The following is an 11,078-nucleotide window of genomic DNA, read 5'->3' as shown; positions in this document are numbered from 1 at the left end:
AGTCCTGTCATCATTCGGCCTGTACCTTCGAGTCGCAAAATCATTCGCTAAGCCATTCTCATTCATTTTGATCGTTTGAACACTAACGTTGTTAATGATGTAGTATTTAAATGTAGTATTTCTCTTTTTTCTTTTTTCGGAAGTGAACCTGCATTTTTGATCATCACACGAGGATCTCATAACCGATTAAAAAAATTTTAAGCGTCTTGAATTTTTAGAAATTTTATTTTAAAATGCTTAGTTTTTCAACTAAATTCAGTTGCAAATTTTTTTACTTCGAATTTTTGGGAAACTGAAAAAAGAACTGGTATATTTCTCCTCAATTAAGACTAATTCGATCATGTAATCGAATTTGACTCGGTTAAGCGGAATGTGGAACGTTCGCATGTTCCGAACCAAAAACATCTCCGCGTCTATAAGAAGCGATTCGGTGACTGGAGAATTTGGCCCTTACCCCGAACTAAAATAATGTTGTCCCCCCTTTAGTGGACAACGTCGCTTATTACACCCAAAATAGAGAGTATTATTTGTGAAATCTTGCTTATTAGCACACGTTTTCAACGCAAAATAATATCTATGGGAATTTCGATCAAACGAACTGCAAGTAATTTCATTTTGGTGCTAGATGCAGGTGCTAACGCTAAATATAGCTGTCACATTTTCGTCAGTACAGTTTTAAGTCTGACTTTCGTCAGAATAGTACAAATATAGATATCGCGTAAATAGACTTAATTGCAGCTTGGATGGTTTTGTTACTAAGCTGACAGTGACAGAGAATTTTTATTGTAAATACACTCTTTAGAATTAGATGGATAGTATTATTAGCAGTAGTAAGACGGGGTCTCATCCAAACAACCGACCCATGTGCTAGGCATCTTTGCTGATACCTGAGTTGGGCGAGTGTATTGAGAAGGTTGGGTGAATGTGGGTGCCGGAAATTTGCTCTCTGAAAGAGCTATTTCTCTGGCAGACGTGCGTGTACTGTAGGGTAGTGTGAATGTGGAGTGAAGATGTGATTCGTAACTGCCCGCAGGGGTCTAAGCCTGACCCTTTGATGTTGAACCTTTCTTGGGCAGCTCGAGAAAACGATGCTCGTCTTGATTAAGGGTCGATCGCGTCTTGAGCTTGAGACGAATACGGTTATATGCTTGCGCACTATGTATGAGTGGAGTGAAAGTGTTGGGGTCAGTATGGCAATGAACAAGACAAGATACTCAAGGGCAGATTGGCATCTAGTCGACTAGGTATGCGAATGAGGTGAAATACCTTGGCATAACCTTCGACGAGAGGCGAGGCGAGTCACGGTTCGGCTACCGGTTTGGTGGGGCAAGTGCTTCGTATTTTGAGGAGTAAGAGCTACCTACACAGTCATGCTGGCTTGCCAGAGGGTGATCTTGCTACATTGTTTGCCTGTGTGCCGCAATGTCTCCCCGTAGGCAGCCCCTGTTAGGAGTAGCCCCTCTTGACTTGGCGTTGAGCCTTGAAGTACAGGATCAGGAGGCGGCTGCCATTGTTGCTATTTAGCAGCGGATAGGTATGTGGAGAATTCAGGGCTTAGTGAGTGCAAGAGATTGGTGGAAAAGTTTGTTGTCTGACTGGCATGCCAGGTAGGACACAAGTGAGAATGGGCGTGACTATAGGTTTTGCCTGAGTCTTGGTTTCCTGTTGGCTGGTCACGGTTCCCTCAATGCATTTTTGCATTCGAGGAGGCTTTGCGAGTGTCCAGAATGCCGTCGTGGCTGCAGAGACATGAGGGCATGTATTCTGCCAGTGTTCAAGATAAGCTGCTCTTCGAGATCTTTGGAAGATGGTGGTCTTAGAGGTTAATGGCGGGCTTGGCGTGAGTCAATCACTCTCCACTAGAGATAGGATTAGAAGAATTAGTGAGTTAGTTAGAGCTGCATTTGCTAGGCGTCGTTTGCATTAGAGGAAAGAATTGTGTTTATGATAATGGATAGTAGATGAACAAATGTGGAGGTACGAATGAGGGGTTCCAACATGGGGGGTGTGTATGAATGGGCACCTAGTTGAACATTATGTTTGTCCGGGGCTATCAGTCCCCAGCTTCATGGAGGTAAAACTGAGGAATTGATGTTCCAAGGGGGTGCTGATTGACGATTAAATTAATCCTATAACAGACTCTATTGGAATAAGGTAGAATCCTCAATACGATGCTTTCGATTATTCTCTGGATGACTCAACTAATTCGTTAAAGACAACCAAGCGCAAAAATTCCTATTGCTTGGTATGTTATGCAGACGAGTCAGTCACATCTGATGGAGCCAGCGCGTATTCCGATTTGAGTACATCGACCTTCCAAACGTGAAAGGGACAAAAGGCGACCGAATATTGAATATTTGCAATTTATGGGCTTTGTTTATTATAACTGCGTAACTAAGGCTTGGCTCCCAGCTGACATATTTAGCCTAGTGCTGTACATATTCACCCTGATAGATGGCAGACTACTTCACTCGGGCAGATGTAGCACTGCCAAACTCCTTAAGCAGTTTCGCTTTAAGCCCATTACGGCGTTCTCTTTCATTTTGCTAATATCGATAAATATCGATAAATAACAAAAATCAATTTTCAAATATATATATAGACATCTCGCACCCCATAACGTTATATATTCTAGATCAGCATCAACCGCCGAATCGATATAGCCATATCCGTCGGTCTGTTTCTATGCAAATTTGTCTCACACTTTGCAGTTAGCTGTCCTAGGAACGATCGCTCGAAAAGTTTGTTTTTGCGTGGATAACTGAACCAACGCAGCTTTTATAAGCTGTGCTATGCTCCTCGCATATAGGTTAACATACTATAAAAATAAGAGATTAAGTTGGACACTGATCCCTATGAAACAATGTTGTTGTGATTTGCTGAAGCATAATATGGGCGATGCAAGAGGCGCAAGCTCGGTATTATGCTGGAGGACATCCGACTAGGGCTAGCTTCTGATAGTCCAATATTTGTTGACACCGTCGGTGCAGCCAAATGTAATTAAGAAAGTTGCTAAAGTGAAACTTGATTATTTGGCAAATAAACTCGCCCATAGTCCGGCGATAGCTCATGTATATGCAAAGTCTTATCAACATCGAACCGCTGTATCATATAGCTGCCATAGGAACGATCGGTCGAAAAGTAGATACATGTAAGAAAAACTATTTTGCTTTTCAGGATATCTTCAATAAACTCGGAGTTTATTAGTTTTATTATGCCCCTATATATATGCATATATGAAAAATTCGAACATCGGAACACAGTAATGCTGCTAATTGCTTATATCAAAAACGTTTTGTTTACCAATATATCTTGATCAAACCTGATAAACTATCCTACTAGGCTGCATATATATATATATATATATATATATTTAATAGCTAGACTATTCTCACATAACTGCAGAACCGCAAGGCAAATGTTTGCAAGGGTATTAAATCCTTTAGATAATCTAAGTTCTCATTTTAAATTTATGTGCACGAATGATAATTAGAAAAAAAAAATATATAAGTTCTATATACTATACTCTGCGTACGTAAGTATGAAATATGGATTTGACTTTATTAGATTTTCGTATTCTAGGCGTTCAAAAACTTATTCCATATTGTTTTTTCTTTGTTAAGTATATGTAACTTAATTATTTTTTTTTATAGTTGGCTAATTTAATTCTTAAATTTGAATATATAAAAATTTACTTTGATGCAATTTGTATGTTAAATAAATAGTATTCGAATATTTTTCCAAAAGCTGATCTCCTAGCATAGAAGTTAGTTTTAATAGAATGCATTCCTTATTGATTATAAACCAAATCTTAAAAATTGTTTTTAAAATATGTATGTACATATTAGCAATGATTTCATTTGGTAGCTGGGTCGTATCAGACGTTTAATATTGTTCTATTAACAGCTGCAAATTGAAAGGTTGGGTTTTAGAATCGATGGTTGCCCACTGGTGACCGAGATCTGAAGCGTCCTCCACCTTGTCCTCCACCATTCCGGCCATAGCTGGATCCACTAGATCCACCACCGTAACGGCTGCTTTCCCTTGCGCCATTATAGACATCGCGACGACTGAATCCGTTAGTACTTCCGTCCCTGGCACCGCCATAGCCGGCGCTTGAGCGACCGGAACTGTAACTGCGATCGAAATTGCGACTACTGGAGCTACTGGAGCCTCGCTGTTGTCTGAATCCACCGCTGCTACTGCTGTTTGTTATGCTATGTCTGCCGACATCGCTGCGGCGTCCTCTGTCGCCAGGTCCACCTCGCCTGCCTTGCCGAGGTCGACCCTTCGAAATTTCCACGCGTAATTGGGAGCCCAACAGTTCTGAACCATTTAAAATGTCGCATGCTTTTTCGGCATCATCACGATGCTCGAATTCAACAAACGCAAATCCGGGCGGATTGAATGCAATCCATACTGAATTCAGTTTTCCATACTTTGTAAATTCGCCTTCCAAGTCGTCCTTCTTAACTTTATCAGTTAAATTACCGACATAAACTCTAGTCCCCCGTTGATCAGTCATGTTGTATAAACAAAGATATCTTTCTTTGTACAGATAATTATAAATCAATATTTTCTGTACTACACTTTAGATCGCTTTTGTATGTACATCAAGAATTCTCATTCAGGGTGACCATATCTTATTAGCTATTTTTACCGTATAAACTAGTGCAACCAAATTAATTCGAGTATTTCAATAACATTTCTTCAACAACTTTCCTGTCAAGCTACCCTTTTTTTGGAACGGTGGAATGAACACATTTTCTCTCATTTCTTTTATTGTGGCAGAACACAATGTTAGTTTTGACATTATTTATTTTGATTTGGGCACATTTATGTTCAGCGAATGTACTTAATAGATTAACTTGAAACCCGTTTATCTTCATATAGTATGCTCGACTCTTGTATTTCATCCTAAATAAATTTGCTTTCATTAATGTTCTGCGCAAGACATGGTAATATCATAATATCAATTGTTGCTTTATCACTCGTTACATCAAGTATTATTTTTGTACAATAATGTATTTGTTGAGTTTTTAAATATTATCGGCAGAGAATATGGATTCAATATTGTTCAATGAATCTATCGATGGTAAGGTTAGTCACAGAATTGCCCTCAAAGAGCCAGATGGGAAGCCCAAGTTAGCAAACAAAATTTTCGAATACACACGTGAACAAAAACCCTCACCTTTATATAAACATATATGTAAATACTACACTTTATCACCTCTTTCTCAACCACCGAGATTTTTAGTTGAGGCAAACCACGTCAAAGTATTGTCACAAGCCTTCTTGAAGCCAACATCTGAGTGGAAAAGAAACAATCTTTCAAGACAAGCGTTTAGCATGGATAAAATGTCTCAATTAATAAATATGACTTTAATCCATTCTAATCTCATTTATTAACATGAAGTTTCACATATATTTGATTATTCATTAAATTGGTGATTTTCCAGTCAGTATTTTTGTCTTTTCACTGCAAACGGCAGTTTCGCCTCTCTTGCGCAGCATAGCGATTGACTCTCTGCAAAAAGCACTCCCAAAGCAATAGTTCTAGCTGGTTCTTAATGAGGCAGCTATTTTTTGCAAAACCTGAACAAGATCTCGACTTCCACGATAGTGGTGTGGGGATTCGCTTGCACCTCAAAAGAGGGGGATATAGCATTAGCCGATATCAAAAGGGACATATTTAGAAAAATGTGTAGTTCTGCCGAAGCAGTTCCAAATCTGGTTGGTCTTCCCGGGGGAATAGACTCATCTGTAACAGTTCCATTCTAAGCGAACTTAAAGCGACGAAAGTTGCGTCTGACCCATTCGGCTGCAATATTCTCACAACAGACCATTTACCACTCAGTCTGCAGTTTTTAAAATGGCCGAATTAAGCGGATAGCATGACAGCCAAGATGATATAATGGCACAGTTTACCCTGAATAAGTACTCTTCCGTTTCTTTGACGCGCCTGGGAATTATCGTCCAAGCGTGTCCTTGGCTTCGGTGGGAGTACTTTGGCAACTTTCAGCTCTCTGATCTGACGATGCAATTAGTCAGAGTAAAGTTTACAATAACTTCTCTATGCACGGCAGCTTTACAAAGACGCTTTTAGAATTCAGGTGCACCCACGGAGCTGAGCGCAATTAAGCAATGCCCCAGTGGTCTTTTTCGGGCCCTCTTCTGCGGAACCAACATCTTCGATTGAGAGCGTAGGAGGCTGCAGTCCTATAGCTCTTATAGACATGTTGAGAGATTTCGTCAGTACGTTTGGAAATAGTATTGTGAAAAACTATTTAGTTACTTGGTAATGTAAAAAAAATATATACATATTTTATAATCATTTTGAAAAACTAGTATTCAAATTCTAACCTTTTTTTATTTTATATTGTAAATAGAAAATAAATTGGTATTTATTTTTGTTGGTTCGCGACCTTGTTTGCCAAGGTTCATACCTTTTGAATCAGTCGAAGTCATTCTCATTATTGAAATGGAGACTTAGATTATAACTAAAAAGCAATGATTTCAAAATATTGACTTTGGGAAATATAAGTTTTTAAAATTTTGAATCATATATTTATGTTTCTATCTCTATAGGGGGTCTTCATTTGCACATCTGCAATTTAGTATTTGTCAGCATAATCACAGTATATATGAAGTCTGTAGGTTTAGTAGCTATTTTCACATCCGTTTATCCCGACTTGCCAATCTTTTTTCTAGCTTTTAACGTGTTGGCGAATGCCTTTCCGCATTAACTAGAGTATAGAGCTAGGGCTGTTGACTGTAAATACTGCGATATACAGATTTTACGCGCCGTTTGCTGGTTATGAGATACAATAGGAATATTTGCTTTAAAAATACAGCAGACCCCATAATAATAGTCTGCAAATAAATTATATAACAATTGAACATTTTTTTATTTTATATCAGCAACATGACTTACACTCTTTAATTTGAATAAAAAACTACTTAAGCATATACAGAATATATTTACTGCTAGATTAATAATCAGAGATTGTAATATGGAGAGAAGACGATTAATTTGCCTGATTTTATTACCTACAAAAGCACCTGTGAACAAAAGTGCAACAGGTAATATTAAGGCAAGAATGTTATTTTGCGGGTTCTGATGCCCTTTCAGATAAAATATTTCGATTAATATACATAAGAAAACTGGAACAAAAAGAGAATTTTTAACATAATGTGATAAAATATATCCTAAAATTGAAGCTATAAAAATATGGACCCTGCCTGTTACAAACTTATTTGGGACATCCGCGTTATTCGGAGAAACGTTCGTTGCTGAATAAAAAATTCTATCTTGTTGAGCAAATGTAGTTATGATAGGAACGCTTGGCTCTACTTCAGGATCTGAGTAATCCAATTCTTCGGTTGCTGGAGAATCTGTAATACAATTAACGGTGAATATTTTATTATTATTACATTTAAAATTATGTTAAGGGTGTTCTTCTTAGTGATTTCACATCTGGATAGCAAATAACTAATATAGATAATGCAAACAATTTTTGGTGTTCAGGCACGATTGCCTGCTTTTTTTAAAATTAATAGAGTTAAGTGTTATGGTCGGCAGATTTTCGGGCTTTGTAGAAACATGTGTTAACGAACATGGAAACTTTAGAAAGGTTCAACGTGCAATTGAACAATATAAATAATAGTCCTCATAGTCCCTCGTCCATATTCGTGCCCCATCCAGAATATTTTAACCAGCCGACTAGGAGATGAGCAGTTTCTATATACATTCCAGCTTCGTTGTTCAATTGTTGCTGAATTGTTGTTCGGTGTTTGTTCGCCGATCTTTATTCAATTTCTATCCAAAATAGAAAATTCCCTACTTCTTATGGTCTCTGAGATGGACGCGTTGTTACATACGAATATGCAGACAAAGCTAGACCGACTCGATTTCCCACACTCTATGAGGTCGCATCCTTCCTCCTTCCGCCTGTTATGCACACACAAAACCATTATAGCCATTTCCAATACCACTTAATAGTGGACCACAACTTTGTATACCCTGAATCCATCGCAAATCCATAAAAATTATATATCTATGTGTATGTAATAGGTAGAAGGAAGCATTTCGGACCCCATAAGTTATATATAATTGAACTCAGTAACAATAGTCCAATATATATAAAAGCTAGACTTAAAATTTTGAACGAAGGCCCTCCTGGTGGTTATCGATAACTTGATCTGGTGGTTATCGATAACTTGACCTGTGCTCTGAATCTGGTTTGACCCGTTCATACAGACAGGCGGATATTACCTATATTACCTGTATTAGTTTAATTAGTTCAAAGATTGAGAAATTATTGTCGTAAATAAACATGCACTAAGTCTCAGTAGTGCTAAATATGTTACTTAAAGAACATATTTTCTATAAACATAAGTAAACATGTGACTAGTATATTATGCAGCATATACAAAGAAACGGACGGATATTTTGTTGCTGAATTAAAAATATGAACATTTGGTACATAGTACATTTTTTTTAATTATGCCACTCAAAATGTATAGATTTTTTGTAGATTCATATAAAATATATCAATGTGTTATTGGGTATCGGGGATAATTGGTCTTGTAATGTAGTACATCTAATATATGAACATTTCGTGCAGTTGTTATGTTGCCAGTGCTTACCAACATAATTTACTTCAGCTGCTCTGGCTAGACCATTTAATTTATCTAGCCGGGCCTTGGCGGTTTGCAATATTTTCTTTCGACGGGCTTCGCGTCGCAAGTCTTCCGCTGTTGATTCTGGAGCCTGTCCCACTGCTGAGTCCATTTAAGTTTAATTCAATTACGCCAAAATATTTGAAAGCTCTCTTAGACAATTTTGTTCACTGAAGATGAGAAATTGTATGACCAAGTCGATAGTGATGTACATATCGAAAGCAACAGCAACCATTCCTGAGTCACGATTCATTAACTATCGGCTAAATAATGTGGAACATTTAGGAATAGGAACATCTCTCAGAGATGTTGAAATAAATGAGACGATTTTGGCACGGCAAATGCTTAGGCACAAGAAATGCAGAAAATATTTGGGTTGTCTATGTGGAAAAAATATATATATTTATGTCGAATTGATCTTTTAGATATGTTTGTCCCACTTGTCCGACATAAAACCCGCAGCAGCTTCAATACGCACACAGTGTATAAAAATATACGTTAATATGTTTAGCAAACATTTATCCATGATGTATTAATGCTGACTCTGAACTTGCTGTTATGCTCTATCATTCACAATGAATCCGAGGTCAGAAATAATTACTCTATCTAAACGATTTTTATCAAAATAGCCACAAATAGGATTGCCATGGTTCATGTCCATCAATCCCTCGTGAGCCTTCACTCATATTCTCCACACCTCGCTAGTTTCCTATTCGCCCAATAAAATAAATATCAATTTATTATAATATATGTATATTTATTAAAAAAGAGTAATTAAAATAGTAGTATGAACATTTGCAGCCATTTTCTTAAATTTAAGCAAATATTTCCTGTTTAAGAATACCAATATCTTTAAGCAACTGATTCACTTCATTGGGGCTTGTATTTTCGTCCAATTGTCTACCCCATTGCATGTACTGTAATCAAAAAGGTAACGATTAAAATCGTGCTTTAAAGCAAATAATATTATATTAACCAACTCGCTCCAGTTCAGCGCGCAATGCAATAACTGCCTTTTCACGATCTGCAACTAGCTCTTCAAGGTATTGATAACGAAGCTTTTTGCGGGCGCGGCATTCCCTTGCACTTTGTCTGCTTCGCTCTAAACACAACAAAAAATGTTTTTTTTTGGATAAAAAAAAAAAACATTCCAAATAGTTTTAAAATTCAAATTTTACCCAATTTTGCTTTTATGTCAATTTTTTCAGATGATGTTTTTCGGCCAGGCTTTCGTCCCCTGCGTCCACACTCCTTGCGTTCCTAAAATATATGATAATTAAATTATATAAACAGCCATTTTGACACACATATTTTTGCTTTATGATGAAACAAGAACGTATATTTAAGAGTATTCATGGCTGGCTTATATTATAAGAAAATATGTTCTTCAACTTTAGTTGATAAACACGTCTCAAATGAATTTTCACAAAGAACTTGGATTCTTAGACTCTGCGATATGTATGAAACGCGTCTTAAATGGTTTTTCATGAATACCCTTGAAAATTAATTTGAACCGTCAACTTCACCTAACAAATCTGTGACCACCATTTTTACCAAGGAGGGATGAATTCATCAAATGGTAAACAACTCACTTTCATACAACACAAGGTTACTACAGTAAAAATGACAGCTTCCCTGTACGGCATACAAAAACATGCATAGATATGTATGTATGTGTATGTGTGTGTATGTATGTAATTCAGGGTAAACAAAAATATACTGCGCAATAGGTTTTTACATCTTTGAGGAGTTAAATACTTACTGTAAGTTGATGTTCTTCCGTCATTGCCATTTGAATACTATCACAATCCATTATATTAACAATAATTAACAATTTTAAAACGTTTTTCTATTGTTTTGGTCTGTACTTTAAATGAATTAATAAAGATGCATCGATTTCTTAATGTTTATTTAGCATTTCTATCGAATATAAATAATCACATTCTTAAATAATGGAAGGGTAAGGGTATTCCTGATTACGAAATTCGGAAGCTAATCGGTTTTGTTACCCCAAGCCAATTATACAAAAAATTTCTTTTTGAATTTTCCATATTTTTGTAAAATGTGTAACAGATAGCAATAAATTATTAAAAAATAAATAAATTATTAAAAATTGCCAATTGAAGATGTTCAGTGCAGTAGAAAGGCATCGATAGATTCAAGGGATGCGCATCTATCGGAGTCACAAGTTCCAAAGCGTGACTATGCATTTTCGAATTCAAAGATTAGTTGAAATCAAATATAAATATAAATAATAAAATTCGATAGCGATGGCCTGTGGGGACTTTCTCGATTAAATTGTTTTTGCTTATCTCATACGTGGGTCTTTATGTTTGTTTTGCCTCCAAAACAATCGACTTATCAAAGATTGCATTCGGCAAGGGATTCCGGAGAAA

At 36.8% G+C, this 11,078-nt stretch overlaps 3 protein-coding genes across 4 annotated transcripts; all 3 read right to left on the bottom strand.

The window, feature by feature from the left end:
- Nucleotides 1-3,197: 3,197 nt before the first annotated feature.
- On the bottom strand, nt 3,198-4,627 carry LOC115759835 (RNA-binding protein Rsf1). The gene has a single exon (XM_030700928.1). The coding sequence runs from the start codon at nt 4,523-4,525 to the stop codon at nt 3,929-3,931; it is 597 nt and encodes a 198-aa protein (XP_030556788.1). The 5' UTR covers nt 4,526-4,627; the 3' UTR covers nt 3,198-3,928.
- A 2,278-nt stretch (nt 4,628-6,905) lies between these two features.
- LOC115759998 lies at nt 6,906-8,870 on the bottom strand. The gene is made up of 2 exons (XM_030701154.1): nt 8,650-8,870; nt 6,906-7,395 (listed from the first exon to the last, which is right to left on the bottom strand). The coding sequence occupies exons 1-2, from the start codon at nt 8,792-8,794 to the stop codon at nt 6,908-6,910; spliced, it is 633 nt and encodes a 210-aa protein (XP_030557014.1). The 5' UTR covers nt 8,795-8,870; the 3' UTR covers nt 6,906-6,907.
- A 564-nt stretch (nt 8,871-9,434) lies between these two features.
- LOC115759973 (REPTOR-binding partner) lies at nt 9,435-10,591 on the bottom strand. Of its 2 annotated transcripts, none has more exons than XM_030701124.1 (4): nt 10,445-10,591; nt 9,861-9,942; nt 9,663-9,784; nt 9,435-9,599 (listed from the first exon to the last, which is right to left on the bottom strand). In XM_030701124.1, the coding sequence occupies exons 1-4, from the start codon at nt 10,493-10,495 to the stop codon at nt 9,498-9,500; spliced, it is 357 nt and encodes a 118-aa protein (XP_030556984.1). In that variant the 5' UTR covers nt 10,496-10,591; the 3' UTR covers nt 9,435-9,497. The 2 variants fall into 2 exon arrangements, with proteins under 2 accessions (XP_030556984.1, XP_030556985.1); XM_030701125.1 differs by having other exon boundaries at nt 9,497-9,599; nt 9,659-9,784; nt 10,445-10,587.
- Between the last annotated feature and the right edge of the window lie 487 nt (nt 10,592-11,078).

Source organism: Drosophila novamexicana, unplaced genomic scaffold (genome assembly GCF_003285875.2).
Source record: "Drosophila novamexicana strain 15010-1031.04,08,12 unplaced genomic scaffold, DnovRS2.1 tig00000387-arrow-pilon, whole genome shotgun sequence".
Taxonomy (NCBI): Eukaryota; Metazoa; Arthropoda; class Insecta; order Diptera; family Drosophilidae; genus Drosophila; species Drosophila novamexicana.
The sequence above is the reverse complement of the archived record's forward strand: the minus strand, read 5'-3'. Positions and strand labels throughout refer to the sequence as shown.

Bases quoted from the DNA above. Each gene is read 5' to 3' on its own strand.
- LOC115759835 (XM_030700928.1), bottom strand. From the start codon at position 4,525: ATGACTGATCAACGGGGGACTAGAGTTTATGTCGGTAATTTAACTGAT.
- LOC115759973 (XM_030701124.1), bottom strand. From the start codon at position 10,495: ATGGATTGTGATAGTATTCAAATGGCAATGACGGAAGAACATCAACTT. The intron at 9,943-10,444 runs GTAAGTATTTAA...CATATATTTTAG, and splicing joins CGGAAGAACATCAACTTACA to GAACGCAAGGAGTGTGGACG. The intron at 9,600-9,662 runs GTTGGTTAATAT...TTTTGATTACAG, and splicing joins TGCGCGCTGAACTGGAGCGA to TACATGCAATGGGGTAGACA.
- LOC115759998 (XM_030701154.1), bottom strand. From the start codon at position 8,794: ATGGACTCAGCAGTGGGACAGGCTCCAGAATCAACAGCGGAAGACTTG. The intron at 7,396-8,649 runs GTAAGCACTGGC...ATTGTATTACAG, and splicing joins AGCTGAAGTAAATTATGTTG to ATTCTCCAGCAACCGAAGAA.